Consider the following 16609-nt stretch of genomic DNA (forward strand, 5'->3'; position numbering starts at 1 on the left):
ACTCAAAGGAAAAAAACATGTATGTACCTTTCTCATTTCGTACTGGCACAGCTCCGGCCGTGGACTGGATGAGGAAACTGTTCCTCTCCATGGAGCCCGGTCCTGGTCCCCTCTCCATGGCGGACATGCTCGGCTTTTCTCCGCTTCGAACTCAACAAACCAAAACCAAGAAACTCGGTCTCGAGCTTTCTTCCTTGCCGAGGTGAGCTCTGTCTTTCTAGCGAAAATATTCGCCCCAAAACTACCCCAGAGACCGGTCTGTTTCCTCAGATTACTTCCAAATAGGCTCCAAGAAAATACTTCTTCAGCCTCACTACTAAAGATACGTAAATTAGGCCGCAAAATCCTTTTCTTGCGACTAAAGTGTGGACAAAACTGAAAACACAAACACCATTTTCTTCCAAAATGGCGTCTGTACCTATCCCACAATGCAATGGAAAAATGACCCCTAATGACCTTTATTGCAGGGACAATCCGTTATTTATACAAGGATGTCCAGAAATGTATTGCAAAAATTAGATGAACGCAAGGTTTGAGCTCCTTACCTCAAAGAGAAATGTTACAAAGGTTTTTAATGATAATTTTTTTTATATCAGGGATGTTTTTTTTGCAAATTTGAAATCCAGATTTTTGTTCACTATGGTCGGCAAACAACCCCCATCGACTAGTAACGATTTTCCCCTAAGTGAAAAGTTCAACATGGCTGCCAGTAATTTTGCTCGAGAGCAGCTCGAAAAACATGGGTGGAAAGAAGGTATTTATTGTGTTGGTAGTGGTGAAAAATATTAGCACAATGTTATGTAGATGTTTGAGATTTTTGTAGAAAGTTTGATCGTCTGGATTGGCTATTTTGGAAGAATAAATAACTTAGAGTTACAGTACGAATCACCACGTGTTACTAGTAGATAATTTTGAAGGGGGAGGGGGGCGTATGTAGAAAATTTGAATTTCATTGAATAGATTGAGAATGTACATATCTACTAGTTATGATCTTAAAAATGATTTAAAAAACTATCTTTTTAGATTAAGATATGAAAAAATCCTGTAGAATTTGGTTCAATTTCTGTCATGAGTTTTGTTGGGATCAATAACCTAAAATGTAATTCTTTATGGTGTTTCTTCATACAGGAAGTGGCCTGGGAAGACATGAACATGGCAGACCTGATCCTATCAAGGTCAAGTTAAAAATGGACACTGCAGGGGTGAGTGTAAGGTGTTTAAATGTAACCAGTGTGCTTTTACAGACTATAGTCACTATACTTACATGTTCAGTGCCTCCTTGTGAGAGACGCAGGGACTGCAGCATGATGATTGAAAGATATGGCAGACTCTGAGTCAATATGATTGCTCATGTCTTTGTCTGATGCGAGTTGTTCTGTGGGCTAAATGATGAAATATTGGAAGAAAAATTGAATAATTCTTCCACAGAAAGTTGTTTCATGTTTTGATTCATGCTTCCAGGTGGGACACAACATCAGTGACCAGTTCACCTTCAATTGGTGGGAGCACGCTTTCAACAAAGCAGCCAGTAACATCACAGTGGAAAGTTCAGAGGTCTGTACAATTCTTCAATATAGACCACAAAATCCCTATTACAAGTATCATAGTAGTATGCTGTTACACGACTAAGTTTGGAGCGCCTCCTCTTGGTAGACTCAGGAATTGCAGCATGATGATTGAAAGATATGGCAGACTCTGAATTCAGGTGATTGCATATGTCTTTGTCTGATGCAAGTTTACTTGTAGTTCTGAGGTGTAAAATAATAATTACATGTATAATGGTTGATCTAGTATAAGAAACTAAGGTCTTCCTTCAAACAGAAAAACAGATGACAGTTAAACAGAAAGAGTGATACATTATGCGAATATAATCATCTCTATCCTTTTTTCCCCAGTCTGGTGTGAGTGTGAAGAAAACAACAGACCAGGAGTTAAAACTCAGCACCAGTGAGAGTGTCATGACTGGCAAGTTTGACAACAAAGTCATGTTGTACGGAAGTTTTATAAAGGTAAGCCAGCAAGCTACATTTTTTTTCACCAAAAGTTGCAAATTTGTACAGAAAAAGGCATTGAACAGACATATTCTAAGCACTATTTCTGACAACAGTTTCTGTTACTGTGTTTTGCAGGGAGCCACATTAACCAATGGTATTCAAGATGAAAAAGAGGATGACAGCCAATCAGAGGACAGCTCTGATGAGGAAGACAAGGACTCAAAGGTTTCAAAGTAGGGCAGCTTTCAATTGCTAATGTAGAGATGTTCTTAACTTTCAATTGTTGAATATGTAGTGTAGTAATTTTCTTTCAATATATTTCTTTAAGATTTTGTAATTGTTCTACAATATTAGGTTGACAGATGAAGAACTGTTCAAGGCCTGTGGAGGAAGAACAGCCCACAAGTAAGTCCTTAATGCAAAATGAAACCTAATTATAATCATGATGTCACAAGTCAGATCTGTTACACTATTCCCCCTTTAATTAGCATACGTCATTGAGTATGCCAGAAGAATTAGGTTTTGTATCTCAAAACATATAAACATATTACAATGTATTTGCAACTGGGAGTATGTTGAATGCAATTATTTTGAAAGACAAAAGGCTTTGCTTTTGTGTAAAACTATTGTCAGTTTTCTTGGAAAATGGTCCTTTAAAATGAGAATAACATATGATATTTTTTACAGGGCTGCTCGCCATGGACACAAGTTGAACGGGAAACTTCAGAGAATACAAGAACAAGAGAGAGAACTGCTGAAAAAGTACCTGGCCAAGAAGGAGAGCAGAACTGCCTATCAGGAAGAAGATAACAGCAGCACAAGTAGTAGTCTTTCAACCGATCAGGGTGATTCTAACATCCACACCAAACCTTCTTCAACAGAATGTGAAGAAGTGAAAGATAGGGGAGAAAAGAAAAAGAAGAAAAGAAAGGATAGAGAAATTTCTGATGATGACAAGAAGTTGAAAAAGAAGAAAAGGCACAACAAGGAGGAAGAAATGATGGAGTTACAAAACAATGAACTTTGTAATGAAAATAACACTGAAGAGTGTGAAAATTCTAACATAAAGACATCCAAGAAAAAGAAGAAAAGGAAAATCAAAAATGAAGAATCTGATGCTGTGATCGTAGTTAATGAAACAGAAAGTAAGAAAGTCACAAAGAAGAACAAAAAGAAGAAGAAAGAAAAGAAAATATTTTAAGAAGAGCTAGAATGACAATACTTTTTATGAACTATGACGCATTTCAACATTCAATGAAATATATCAATTCAGGCCTTGTGTAAAGAATGTATCTAACAATATTGTACAAATCCAGTCATTTTTCTTCTCAGTGTTACACAATGTATTGATACAACAGACAATTCAATAAACTTTTACAGCTTTTCAAGAAAGGAAGAGCAAGAAATCACTTGCTGTTTCAGTTTCTATGAATGGCGGTTCCAAATTATTAAAGTACATGTGAATATGTAGCTGGAAATGTGTTGACTTAAGGGTCTTAAACTTAATTCTCCCAACTTGAGGGTAATTTCTGTGTGGTTGGTTGGTTGGCTGGCTGGCATGTAGGTTGGTCAGCCACCAAGATTTAAACCTACACATTTCCTAATGTTTAAAAGCAATTAACAGCATTTTTGCGCGGTTTCGTGTTGGCAAATTTTTCACTACAAGTCCCTCAGGACTACCACCCCCGCTGTGCGTAATGTGGTAGCCCTACAGTCACGTGACCACAGGTGATCCAACATGGCGGCTGAGGCCGACAGCAGACGATGCCCGGAGCCCGGCGTTTCCGACTGGCGGTGTGTCGGGCCGGTAGAACAGCTACGGAAACAGAAGTGCCGCCGACTGTACGCCGAGGCCGGCCGATCGCAGGACGTCGCGTTGTTCTACGTCGGGGAGAAGTTTTACGCGCTAGAGGCGTCGTGCGCTCATGCAGGTAAGTTAAGGTTTATGTAACGCGTTAAGGTAACGTTACAGTTTTGATATAAACATACTAGCGCAGTCATGTAACGTTATACTGTGCATGCTCAGAAAGAAAAAAACGGCCTATGTTACATGTAACTTTTAGAGGCATCGAAAGCGATTTCAGGGCTAATATTGACATTTGCTGCGTATACTCCACATTTTCGTCATAATTTTATACCGGCGAAGCGTTTGAACTAAATTGAAGTATAAAAAAAACAGACATCCTTCAAACGCTAAAACCATAACCATTTTATCATTAGATCTTACTTTTTCAACCCTCAGAATTGAATTGAGCCATGCAATCAGTACGCACGGCGCCTTTCCCGTGTGATCCGCTCCCGCTGAATAAATGAATAAATAAAGACATAAAATAAAGACTTTAAGGTCCCGAGGCCAAGCTTAATTAGGGAACCGAAGCAAGGTTGGTGAAGCGTTAAAACTGCTCAAATGTGGCAGATATGCGCGCAAACATGGTCAAGATAGACATCATTTATTAGATAGCAAGGCGTTCGTGTGAAAATAATAGTCCGCATTGTCACAACTAATAACAGAGGCAAACCAGAAACTATTTTTAGGAAGAAGAGAAAACAACTAGTGAACAGTTTTCTCACCATGATATTACATCTTACTCATTTTCGTTAACTCTTTTTTTGTCTGTATTTTTTATCTTTTACGCTAGCCTTTCCGTGCATTCGTCTCTTATGCACGTACGTATACCTTTTGTGAAGTCACTGTACAAAGAAGGATTGCAATTGGAGCGCAGATGGAATCCGAATGGCAAATAGCGTCTTAATAGCATTCCGCGCCTGCTAACCAAATGATATGCTGTTGCGAGCCCATGTGTAAATACTGTCGCCGTTATAATGAATCTAATTGGCGACTGTCACTCATAACAAAGATGTTTTCATATTTTGAATGCCAGCCGGCAGAGCGGTAACAACAGGCAAGCCAGAAACAAACTCGGATCGGGGTTAAATCAAATGTGTTCGGGGACAGATACATTTGTATTTTCTTTGCACAAGAAAATTAAAGGACCAAGTGATTATGATTTATGCTGTTAGGTCTTTTGATTTTTGACTGTTGTGCACATTATTTTATCCATATAGCTACTATGTATAACAAGCTTACTATGTGCGTGCGGCAACCGGTGCATGTTTATAAATTGCTGGGATTTAAGCCATGAAAATCACGGCCTTTGGGTATTAAGAGACACGCACGGAATCAATGATTGATGTTAAGGCTCGTAAGTCTGAATAGAGTCATGAATTAAAAGTGGCACTTGTTGTACCTCAATAGTCTACCAAATGATTTTCTACATCAGAATTCAAGACTTGAATGAACCAAAATATTTGGGACTCGGCTGTTCATAATGTTACACACGTACGTAGCTACAAGTGGATGTGAATTGGGTTGATCTAGTGTTGTTGCATGGCTTCTTAGATCGTGCGAATGTCATTGAGAAGCTATATAACCTCGGTGAAGTGCTGTGTACATAAATGCATTTATACAGAGTACATCACGAAATTAATCTTAAAACATGGAAGGCCTTGTAGCTGAACGTTATCTATGGGAACACACGTATGGGCACATTTGAATGCCGCATGCTTGCGTTTCAACGGCATGTTTTAAGTGCATGGGCCTCGTAAGAAGCCACACAGACATTAACTTCTAGTCTTTAAAGATGCGTTTTGAACGGAAAACGATTTTATCATTAAATATGTCAAACAAAATCTTTCCTATCTGACTCAACTCTTTTCTGAATTTTTGTGCTTTCCACATCGTTCATTCCGCGATAGGCGGACTTCTTTTTATATCCCACCGACATTAAAAAGCAGCACGCCCGGCGTTCGTTTGAATTCTTATCCATCCTTAATGGCTCAATGACTACCCCCGAAGGCTTAATTTGCGACTAGAGCCGATAGCCGCCTGCAATTCATTTGTGCGCCAATTTGCAACGACGTCAATTTAGAAAATTGGCACGTAAAGCAAGATAATGTTTTAGATTAAATACATTAGTAACACACTCGCAATCTGAGCTTGCAGGCCACTGGCGTTTGGAATAAGGTTTAGAAGAATTCATATTTGAAGCTGCCGCAAATTTATCTGTTATCGCTGTTGCTGGAGATCTAGATGGCGCCATCATAAAATCAATGTGATGTTGAAAACAACATCGATACAAATCAACGTAACACATGTTTATATAAGGATTAGGGACCGACCATTATGTTCTGTAGGCAGCGCATTGGCAATGGAAGGGACGATTCACTTGATGACCAATGCGGGTCTATATCGTGTCATAGCTTGAATGTCGAAAAATCCATCAAGGCCATTTGTTACGAATTTAGTTGCAAGTTTGAATCGGTATTTTCCTGGCAATTGTTGTTTCTGTGTTTTCCTTCCAGAAGGACCGCTGGACCAGGGAGACATAGAAGAGTTGAACGGCTGTTACACGGTGGTTTGCCCGCTACATTTTTACGAGTTCGACCTCTCCACGGGCAAGTCGGAGTCTGGGCTTCGGGTAAGGTTTGCTTCTTGGTCCTTCTGTCTGTTCAGTGGAATTTCTACCTGTTGGGGCACCCAAACTACTAGACTTAATCTTCACAAACGTACTAGACTTAAAGTTAAATATATTTGTTCCTTGAATTGTAAAATTTTTTGACAGAAACATAAATTCTCAATTTGCTACAATGCCATTTAAAAATGATGTAAAAACGTTATACTCGATTATAATAACCCTCGGCTTGGTCAAGAAAGTTATGTTTTCGATGCCGTTTGGATGCAGCATACTTCGAGTTGTTTATTCAAAGCTGTTTTTGTTGTTTTACAGCAACAAACATATGAAGTGAAGCAAGAGGACGGCAAAGTCTACATCAAGTTCAGCTGTGAACTTCACCTACGGCGGCCAGAGAGAAAATAAAACTAGGAAATTATGATATCAGAAACAAGGGATACTCTGCAATAATTAATGAGTTCTGCATAATGTAATTAGATACCGAAATTAGTGCAATATTTTTGTGCTTTGTCTTTTATAGTGAATGTATGGGGAAAATACCAACAGTAAGTGTGTATCAAGTGCAGTCTCAAAGTCTAGTTTTGAATAGTTAACACAACATCAACTTTTACTTTGTTCATATAAGATCTTTTTTTCTCAGAGCGTTTCCAATTGTCATGTAAAATGTTGAGATAGTCGTAGATTCTTATCATTTACGTTTACCTTAATTATTAGACATGACCATCAGTATAGCACATGGAAGTATGTATTTATTTTTGTATTAGATAGTGGTAACAAAATTGTTGAGAAGTGTATAAAAAGCTACTAGTATACTAGAGGGACATTTTGTGCAAAGTACATTATTGTGAATGTAGACTACTCAGGATTTTACTCTAGTTACTAGTAGCTATTTCTGTTTATTGTTGAAACTGAATAAACTATCAGTTCATACTCATTGTTTACTATCTACCATACAAATGTACAAATGCAGTAAGAGTTACTTTGTAAAGACATGACCAGAAAATTGACTTTTTGTAACAAACTCTGTATAAGGACCACCTGGCCATTGTGGCCCCTAAGATTACTTTTCCCATTGATTCTGTCTATTACTAGTATAATGAGTGGCCAACTATCTACTGTGGTCATTTTCTTCATGTCCACTGCTGTTGAGAATATGCTGGACATTCCATGTAATACAGCATCAACAAAGTATTGTGTATCACAAAAAGAAACAAACAAAAACTCCTTAGTAAAAAAACAACAGACTGTATATAGCAATTACATAATAGATACAACAAATATTTAACCTTAGATTGAAAGCTCATTGCTACTTGGTATTGTTCCTAACCTACTACTAGTATCCCTCACACAAGTATCAAAATGTATCTATTCTATTTAAAAGCATCAGAAAGGGGTGGTATAGAACATTTCTATACCATTTTCTATGTACGGATTGTTATCCAAAAGTACTATAGATTTTCACACACTCCTTAAGTTATCTTAGATAGATATATCCCTAGAAACGTTAGTTTACATCTCAGTAGACATACATGTGCAATCTTGAATTCTACATCATACATGTACAGTATAAATGTAAAACTTTACAGCAGTTGAGAGGTCTAGGTCTATACTGTTGACCAATATGACTGAGTACCATCATTTTTTTTCATTTGAGGTGGAGTTTTTTTTAGGAATACAGACAGAAAAAATGTTTCCTACAGTGGAAGAGGTTGAGCTTAAATAGTACATCTTGCTGAAGAGAGAATACCAGAATAAATAAGAATCACAGAACATGTTTTAGTTTCAGATAGGAAGACTGTATGACACAACAGATAGATGTGGAGATACTTGTTTGATATGTAGAGTCTATGTGTCTCCTGTCATGATGGCATGGAATTCTTCCTCATTGACTGTAAAAAAGAGAAAGAGATTTTAATAGTATAGTACATGTATAAAGGATTCATGTTGAGTATCAAACAATCTAGATAAAGAAATACTGTAATAGAACTTAGAAGGACAAAACGAATTAATAGCTACATTGTATCAGCAATAGGGGTTGAAATCAAATGCTTGTCATAAGCAATAATGGCCCCAAAATCAGAAGATATTTAATGGTGAGCATTTTTTGGCAACTGGACCAGCTATCTGTAACAGTGGGTCATGTGTTATGTGGTGGTTATTTTTGTTACTATTAATCTTGTATGTATGTAAAGATGAGTAAAACTAGAAAGGTAACATTTGCAAAGCAAATACAAAATGTTAACCTTCACATATGGTCTGCTCTGTTAATTCTTACTCAAACACATTCATGATACAAATGTATATCGTCAGACAGGAGTATAAATCCCTCCTGCTATAAAATTGCAACATGATGTAACCCAACACCAGTTACCATGGTGACTGTCATTGACTTCTGGTTAGGAGAAGAAGAATAAGGGAAAACAGAGCATAATAAAGGCCGTGACTTACTTTCCCCGTCTCCGTCCTTGTCGAACTCGTCGATCATGGCTCGTAGTTCCTCGTCCGTCATGTTCTCCCCGAGTTCCCGCGCCACGCGCCGCAGGTTCCGCAGACTGATCTTCCCGGAGTCGTCATCGTCAAACAGACGGAACGCCTTCATCACCTCTTCTCTCGGGTCACGGTCAAGCATCATATCTGTCACTGGGAAAGATCAACAGGGAGTTAAATTTAGGTGGCAAGGTGGTCTTGTGGTTGGGTTGTTGACTCAGAATCTGAAGGTTCTGGGTTCGAATCCCTCGCAGGATACAGTGTTTTGCCCTTGGGAAAGGCCCTTTACAGCTATTTCATCACTCGATTAGCTTCAGTTAGGGACATCCTCTTGGATGGGATGTAAAGCGGAGGTCCTGTGTTGGAGGAGAGTCACACATTAAACACATTAAAGATCCCACCACACTTATCGTAAAGAGTAGGGGACCTTCCCAGTGTGAGTGGTTCAAACCTTACAGCCTGGTTTCCATCTTGAAAAGGTGATAGTCACCTGTTATGTCAATATTCTTGTTTAGATATTAGTACTACTTTTTATGACATCTGAACATATACATGTACAGTATATGCTGTTTACTAGTACTTACTGACTTCCGAGAAATCTTCATATGAGATTTTCCCCGTGGCTTCCCTGTCGTAGTCCCGTAGGATCTTCAGAACGTCAGCCTTCTTAACATCAAACCCGAGAGCTCGCATGGCAACCTGTGGGGGGAACAGTGCATAATTCTATTTAATTTTCAAAACAAAATTTAATTCATCACAGCGTGTGAATATCCATTAAGGAAATTTACTGTCTACCTGGAACAGAGTAAAGGTAAATCTTTTTAGTAATTTTCTTTATGCCCTGACCTTGAGCTCATGGTAGTCGATGGCGTGATCCTTGTCAGTGTCGAACAGCTCGAAGGCCTCCTTGATTTCCTGCTTCTGTTCTTCTGTCAGCTCCCGACGCTTCCGACGTTTGGACTTGTCCATACCGAAGTCAGATCTGTGGAGCAAACACGTCAGATTTGAGTGGTTCAAACCTTACAAACTGGTGTTTATTTACCTGTTATGCGAAACACATACACAAAGTTTCTGGCAGTTTCTATCCATTGAAAGTAATAATTAGGACACGAAACCAGTAATTGTGACACTTCATTCTGTAATGACTAGCTATATAATATTCTAATGATAGTGTAGACACTACAAATTACAAGACAATCAAAACTATAGAGTTTAAAATATATGATTCTCAATGTTACTCGAAAAACAACTACAGCAAGGGTTTAGGCAATCGAATATGTCAAACTTCACCACTTTACCCACACCACTTTGCAGCCCTTTCTGTTAAACAGACAATTATATAGCAGCAGCAGTGCAGCACTGACTGAGTATGCTGCATTTTATGCACTGGAAATTTTGGAAAAAAACACACACTCTAAAAAGTATACTGTAGATTTCTTACATCAAAAGTAGGAATAAACTTTTCAGAGAACGGAATGTGCTGTACAAATTTTCACTGCCACATTCAGGATTAAACAGAAAATTTGTGCACTATGATCGACTATCGACAACTCTACACGATCTTAGAAACGACCACTTGTTTGCTAAAAATGCCCCCCTCCCCAAAACATCGACTTGTCAAAATTGTGTCGAATTTTCACGCAAAGAACACATATTTTCAGTACATTGTGGTAGTTCTCTAAAATCTACAATATCTAAAGCTTCTCTCACCTCAAAGACAGACTCATAGCTCACTTCAAACGGCTAGAATTGAAATACGAAGAAAAACTTTGGACGAAAAAAAAATACAAACACCAAAACTGGGTAAAGGGACCATTTATTTTTTCCCGAGTATGTAAATTAGGTGCTTATACATGCTAAAACGTTGCAAATACATAATAATGTGACAGAATAAGGTAAAAAAAACGAGAAAGCAGGACAATGCAGGAGAAAGCAGGAGAACACAGGAGAAAGCAGGGTAAAGCAGGAGAAAGCAGGAGAACACAGGAGAAAGCAGGAGAAGGCAGGACAACACAGGAGAAACCAGGAGAATATAGGAGAAAGCAGGAGAACACAGGAGAAAACAGGAGAACACAGGAGAAATCAGGAGAAAACAGGAGAAACCAGGAGAAGGCAGGAGAACACAGGAGAAACCAGGAGAATATAGGAGAAAGCAGGAGAATACAGGAGAAAGAAGGAGAAAACAGGAGAACGCAGGAGAAAGTAGGAGAAAGCAGGAGAACACAGGACATTGCAGGAGAAAGCAGGAGAACGCAGGAGAAACCAGGAGAAAGCAGGAGAAACCAGGAAAATACAGGAGAAAGCAGGAGAATACAGGAGAAAGCAAGAAAATACAGGAGAAAGCAGGAAAACACAGGAGAAAGCAGGAGAAAGCAGGAGAATATAGGAGAAAGCAGGGGAATACAGGAGAAACCAGGAGAATATAGGAGAAACCAGGAGAAACCAGGAGAAAGTAGGAGAACACAGGAGAAACCAGGAGAATACAGGAGAAAGCAGGAGAAAGCAGGAGAACACAGGAGAATACAGGAGAATACAGGAGAAGGCAGGAGAACACAGGAGAAACCAGGAGAATATAGGAGAAAGCAGGAGAATACAGGAGAAACCAGGAGAACACAGGAGAAAGCAGGAGAAATTAGGAGAAAGCAGGAGAATACAGGAGAAAGTAGGAGAATACAGGAGAAACCATGAGAAAGCAGGAGAAACCAGGAGAATATAGGAGAAACCAGGAGAAGGCAGGAGAAAGCAGGAGAAACCAGGAGAATATAGGAGAAACCAGGAGAAGGCAGGAGAAAGCAGTAGAATGTAGGAGAATACAGGAGAACACAGTAGAAAGCAGGAGAAAGTAGGAGAACCCAGGAGAATGCAGGAGAAAGCAGGAGAAAGCAGGAGAAAGCAGGAGAATGCAGGAGAATGCAGGAGAAACCAGGAGAAAGCCGGAGAAGGCAGGAGAAAGCAGGAGAATACAGGAGAAAGCAGGAGAACACAGGAGAAACCAGGAGAAAGCAGGAGAATACAGGAGAAAGCCGAAAAAAGCAGGAGAATACAGGAGAAAGCAGGAGAATACAGGAGGAAGCAGGAGAATACAGGAGAAAGCAAGAGAACACAGGAGAAAGTAGGAGAACACAGGAGAAAGCAGGAGAATACAGGAGAACGCAGTGGAACGCAGGAGAAACCAGGAGAAAGCAGGAGAATACAGGAGAAAGCAGGAGAAAGCAGGAGAATGCAGGAGAAACCAGGAGAAAGCCGGAGAATACAGGAGAAAGCAGGAGAATACAGGAGAAAGTAGGAGAATACAGGAGAAACCAGGAAAAAGCAGGAGAAAGCAGGAGAAACCAGGAGAATATATGAGAAACCAGGAGAAGGCAGGAGAAACCAGGAGAATGGAGGAGAATACAGGAGAATACAGGAGAAAGCAGGAGAATACAGGAGAAAGCAGGAGAATACAGGAGAAAGCAGGAGAATACAGGAGAAAGCAGGAGAACACAGGAGAAAGCAGGAGAATACAGGAGAAACCAGGAGAAAGCAGGAGAAAGCAGAAAAAAGCAGGAGAATACAGGAGAAAGCAGGAGAAAGCGGGAAAACAAAGGAGAAAGCGGTAGAAGACATGAGAAAGCAAGAGAACATAGGAGAAAGCAGGAGAATACAGGAGAAAGTAGGAGAACACAGGAGAAACCAGGAGAATGCAGGAGAAAGTAGGAGAACACAGGAGAAAGCAGGAGAAACCAGGAGAAACCAGGAGAAACCAGGAGAAAGTGGTAGAATACAGGAGAAAGCAGGAGAACACAGGAGAAAGCAGGGGAATACAGGAGAAACCAGGAGAAAGCAGGAGAATACAGGAGAAAGCCGGAGAACACAGGAGAAAGCAGAAAAAGCAGGAGAAAGCAGGAGATACCAGGAGAAAGCAGGAGAAAGCAGGGGAAACCAGGAGAATACAGGAGAAAGCAGGAGAATACAGGAGAAAGCGGGAGAATACAGGAGAAAGCGGGAGAATACAGGAGAAACAGGGGAATACAGGAGAAAGCAGTAGAATACAGGAGAATACAGGAGAAACCAGGAGAAAGCAGGAGAATACAGGAGAAAGCAGGAGAAACCAGGAGAAAGCAGAACAATACAGGAGAAAGCAGAACAATACAGGAGAAACCAGGAGAACACAGGAGAAAGTAGGGAAACCAGGACAATATAGGAGAAAGCAGGAGAAACCAGGAGAAAGCAGGGGAATACAGGAGAAACCAGGAGAACACAGGAGAAAGCGGTAGAATACATGAGAAAGCAAGAGAACATAGGGGAAACCGGGAGAATACAGAGAAAGCAGGAGAACACAGGAGAAACCAGGAGAACACAGGAGAAACCAGGAGAAAGCAGGAGAACACAGGAGAAAGCAGGAGAACATAAGAGAAAGCAGTAGAATACAGGAGAAAGCAGGAGAATACAGGAGAAAGCTGGAGAATACAGGAGAAAGCAGGAGAATACAGGAGAAAGCAGGAGAATACAGGAGACAGTGGGAGAATACAGGAGAAAGCAGGAGAACGCAGGAGAAGCCAGGAGAAACCTGGAGAAACCAGGAGAAACCAGGAGAAAGTGGTAGAAGCAAGGAAAAACAATGAGAAAGCAGGAGAACACAGGAGAAACCATGAGAAACTAGGAGAAAGCAGTTGAAATCAGGAGAATACAGGAGAATGCAGGAAAAAGCAGGAGAAAGAGTGAAAGCAAATAGTTTTTTTGTATACTGATTGGCGATAGGACTAGAAAATACTTTAATGCAAGGTAAAAAAGAATGATGAATGATGAATGACAGTCTTGACTTTTATTGTACGTTAATACTCTCACGAGTTAATTACAGGTCATAAAAGGTAAGCGCATTGATTACATAACGATAGCAAAATCTACTATTGCGTCTTAATATAAATGTATACTATGTATGTTTACTATGTACAGGTTCAACTTCTTCTCTCTTTCTAAACACAGTTGCAGATTTAAGACCTGATGATAAAAAGAAAGTACGGTGGAAATTTCATATAAAGGAATCAAAACGATTAGAGGCAGATTGATACATATACTGAGTCTTATAGACAGACGAAAATACAGACAAGAAGTTGCAATCTGGAGGAATTTCATTTTGGGGAATAGGTATTCTTGCATAACTATTTAGTGGTTACAATTTACTGCTGTCACAGCGTATAACAAGTTATTTTTCAAGAAATACAAGAAAAGGAAAATAACACATAAAGATTGAGCAAGATGTCATGCTCTACACTATTTCTAACCTACATAAACTACATCTTGGCCACTATGTAAGGCCACAGCAAGTAAATTTTATGGATGACATTCTCAGCCGACTCCAAATGTAATGCGCGCGGGCGAAAACAAAACAAGAATCAAATAAATACATGTAGTTGGTCTACACATCTGTGTGTGAGTTTTTCATCCCTTACAGAGGTACCGACAGCCTGAAAAAACTGCCTGATCTCCTGCTTTCTCCTGTATTCTCCTGCTTTCTCCTAATTTCTCCTGTGTTCTCCTGGTTTCTCCTGTGTTCTCCTGCTTTCTCCTGGTTTCTCCTGTATTCTCCTGCTTTCTCCTGGTTTCTCCTGTATTCTCCTGCATTCTCCTGTGTTCTCCTGCTTTCTCCTGTGTTCTCCTGCTTTCTCCTGTGTTCTGCTGCTTTCTCCTGTATTCTCCTGGTTTCTCCTGTATTCTCCTGCATTCTCCTGTGTTCTCCTACTTTCTCCTGTGTTCTCCTGGTTTCTCCTGTATTGTTCTGCTTTCTCCTGTATTGTTCTGCTTTCTCCTGGTTTCTCCTGCTTTCTCCTGTATTCTCCTGCTTTCTCCTGGTTTCTCCTGTATTCTCCTGTATTCTACTGCTTTCTCCTGTATTCCCCTAATTCTCCTGTATTCTACCGCTTTCTCCTGTATTCTCCCGCTTTCTCCTGTATTCTCCCGCTTTCTCCTGTATTCTCCTGCTTTCTCCTGTATTCTCCTGGTTTCCCCTGCTTTCTCCTGCTTTCTCCTGTATTCTCCTGGTTTCCCTGCTTTCTCCTGGTATCTCCTGCTTTCTCCTGCTTTTTCTGCTTTCTCCTGTATTCTCCGGCTCTCTCCTGGTTTCTCCTGTATTCTCCTGCTTTCTCCTGGTTTCTCCTGTATTCTCCTGTATTCTACTGCTTTCTCCTGTATTCCCCTAATTCTCCTGTATTCTACCGCTTTCTCCTGTATTCTCCCGCTTTCTCCTGTATTCTCCCGCTTTCTCCTGTATTCTCCTGCTTTCTCCTGTATTCTCCTGGTTTCCCCTGCTTTCTCCTGCTTTCTCCTGTATTCTCCTGGTTTCCCCTGCTTTCTCCTGGTATCTCCTGCTTTCTCCTGCTTTTTCTGCTTTCTCCTGTATTCTCCGGCTCTCTCCTGGTTTCTCCTGTATTCTCCTGCTTTCTCCTGGTTTCTCCTGTATTCCCCTGCTTTCTCCTGTGTTCTCCTGCTTTCTCCTGTATTCTACCACTTTCTCCTGCTTTCTCCTGCTTTCTCCTAATTTCTCCTGTGTTCTCCTACTTTCTCCTGTATTCTCCTGGTTTTTCCTGTATTCTCCTGCTTTCTCATGTATTCTACCGCTTTCTCCTGTGTTTTCCTGCTTTCTCCTGTATTCTCCTGGTTACTCCTGTATTCTCCTGCTTTCTCCTGTATTCTCCTGCTTTTTTCTGCTTTCTCCTGGTTTCTCCGGCTTTCTCCTGTTTTCTCCTGTATTCTCCTGCTTTCTCCTGTGTTCTCCTGGTTTCTCCTGCTTTCTCCTGTATTCTCCGGCTTTCTCCTGGTTTCTCCTGGTTTCTCCTGCTTTCTCCTGCTTTCTCCTGTATTCTCCTGCATTCTCCTGGTTTCTCCTGGTTTCTCCTTTGTTCTCCTGTATTCTCCTGCTTTCTCCTGGTTTCTCCTGTATTCTCCTGCTTTCTCCTATATTCTCCTGGTTTCTCCTGTGTTCTCCTGCCTTCTCCTGTATTCTCCTGCTTTCTCCTGTGTTCTGCTGGTTTCTCCTGCTTTCTTCTGTGTTCTCCTGGTTCTCCTGTATTCTCCTGTATTCTCCTGTGTTTTCCTGCTTTCTCCTGTGTTCTCCTGCTTTCTCCTGTGTTCTGCCGCTTTCTCCTGCTTTCCCCTGGTTTCTCCTGGTTTCTTTTGTGTTCTCCTGGTTTCTCCTGTATTCTCCTGTGTTCTCCTGCTTTCTCCTGTGTTCTGCTGCTTTCTCCTGGTTTCTCCTGCATTCTCCTGTGTTCTCCTGCTTTCTCCTGTGTTCTCCTGCTTTCTCCTGCTTTCTCCTGTGTTCTCCTGGTTTCTCCTGTATTGTCCCGTGTTCTCCTGCTTTCTCCTGTATTCTCTTGCTTTCTCCTGTATTCCCCAGCTTTCTCCTGTATTCTTCCGCTTTCTCCTATATTTTCTAGCCTTTTCTTGCTTTCTCCTTCTTTCTTTTATATTCTCCCGATTTCTACTGCTTTTTCCTAGTTTCTCCTAGTTTCTTCCGCATTATTATATATCTGCATGATATTTGCATGCATTGCTGTTTAAGGAGTCTAATTTACATACTCGGGACAAGATAAATGGTCCCTTTACCCAAAACGGGCCAAATCAAAGATGGCGGTTAGGTATCGAATGCGCATGTCCGTGAAAAAGTCCCGTCATGCC

At 40.5% G+C, this 16609-nt stretch overlaps 6 protein-coding genes across 6 annotated transcripts in view; 3 read left to right on the forward strand and 3 right to left on the reverse strand.

Moving 5' to 3' along the window:
• LOC109468806 (microfibrillar-associated protein 1-like) overlaps positions 1-418 on the reverse strand; it is a 6272-nt gene extending 5854 nt beyond the window's left edge. The window contains exon 1 of the mRNA XM_019767146.1: positions 28-418. Within this exon, the coding sequence (XP_019622705.1) occupies positions 28-127 (100 nt within the window). The 5' untranslated portion in view covers positions 128-418. The remainder of the gene's footprint in view (positions 1-27) is intronic.
• An 83-nt stretch (positions 419-501) lies between these two features.
• LOC109468807 (G patch domain-containing protein 4-like) lies at positions 502-3367 on the forward strand. The gene is made up of 7 exons (XM_019767147.1): positions 502-754; positions 1129-1202; positions 1462-1554; positions 1896-2009; positions 2130-2227; positions 2349-2399; positions 2682-3367. Exons 1-7 carry the CDS (start codon positions 520-522, stop codon positions 3193-3195), a joined length of 1179 nt encoding a protein of 392 aa, XP_019622706.1. The 5' UTR covers positions 502-519; the 3' UTR covers positions 3196-3367.
• Positions 3368-3732: 365 nt separating this feature from the next.
• Positions 3733-7112, forward strand: LOC109468703 (Rieske domain-containing protein-like). The gene is made up of 3 exons (XM_019767017.1): positions 3733-3925; positions 6357-6472; positions 6782-7112. Exons 1-3 carry the CDS (start codon positions 3733-3735, stop codon positions 6869-6871), a joined length of 399 nt encoding a protein of 132 aa, XP_019622576.1. The 3' UTR covers positions 6872-7112.
• A 407-nt stretch (positions 7113-7519) lies between these two features.
• LOC109468985 (centrin-3) lies at positions 7520-16585 on the reverse strand. The gene is made up of 6 exons (XM_019767370.1): positions 16548-16585; positions 10664-10756; positions 9800-9935; positions 9538-9652; positions 8915-9106; positions 7520-8355 (listed from the first exon to the last, which is right to left on the reverse strand). The coding sequence occupies exons 2-6, from the start codon at positions 10678-10680 to the stop codon at positions 8312-8314; spliced, it is 504 nt and encodes a 167-aa protein (XP_019622929.1). The 5' UTR covers positions 10681-10756; positions 16548-16585; the 3' UTR covers positions 7520-8311.
• Positions 11355-12404, forward strand: LOC109468987 (trichohyalin-like; the record flags this gene model as incomplete). The annotated part of the gene is made up of 2 exons (XM_019767371.1): positions 11355-11595; positions 12316-12404. Coding segments are annotated over 2 exons (330 nt in total), but the record flags the coding sequence as incomplete, so codon positions are not given.
• Positions 15213-15521, reverse strand: LOC109468988 (vicilin-like seed storage protein At2g18540; the record flags this gene model as incomplete). Its single annotated transcript, XM_019767372.1, has 1 exon — positions 15213-15521. A coding segment is annotated over one exon (309 nt), but the record flags the coding sequence as incomplete, so codon positions are not given.
• Positions 16586-16609: the final 24 nt, after the last annotated feature.

Source organism: Branchiostoma belcheri, unplaced genomic scaffold (genome assembly GCF_001625305.1).
Source record: "Branchiostoma belcheri isolate BF01 breed outbred unplaced genomic scaffold, Haploidv18h27 scaffold2, whole genome shotgun sequence".
Lineage (NCBI taxonomy): Eukaryota > Metazoa > Chordata > Leptocardii > Amphioxiformes > Branchiostomatidae > Branchiostoma > Branchiostoma belcheri.

Coding starts and splice junctions, on each gene's coding strand:
- LOC109468807 (XM_019767147.1), top strand. CDS start 520: ATGAACGCAAGGTTTGAGCTCCTTACCTCAAAGAGAAATGTTACAAAG. Junction 2,010..2,129: donor TGTACGGAAGTTTTATAAAG/GTAAGCCAGCAA, acceptor TGTGTTTTGCAG/GGAGCCACATTAACCAATGG. Junction 2,228..2,348: donor AAGGACTCAAAGGTTTCAAA/GTAGGGCAGCTT, acceptor CTACAATATTAG/GTTGACAGATGAAGAACTGT.
- LOC109468703 (XM_019767017.1), top strand. CDS start 3,733: ATGGCGGCTGAGGCCGACAGCAGACGATGCCCGGAGCCCGGCGTTTCC. Junction 3,926..6,356: donor GGCGTCGTGCGCTCATGCAG/GTAAGTTAAGGT, acceptor TTTTCCTTCCAG/AAGGACCGCTGGACCAGGGA. Junction 6,473..6,781: donor AGTCGGAGTCTGGGCTTCGG/GTAAGGTTTGCT, acceptor GTTGTTTTACAG/CAACAAACATATGAAGTGAA.
- LOC109468985 (XM_019767370.1), bottom strand. Junction 9,653..9,799: donor TCGACTACCATGAGCTCAAG/GTCAGGGCATAA, acceptor TTCCCCCCACAG/GTTGCCATGCGAGCTCTCGG. Junction 8,356..8,914: donor CAAGGACGGAGACGGGGAAA/GTAAGTCACGGC, acceptor TCTTTTTTACAG/TCAATGAGGAAGAATTCCAT.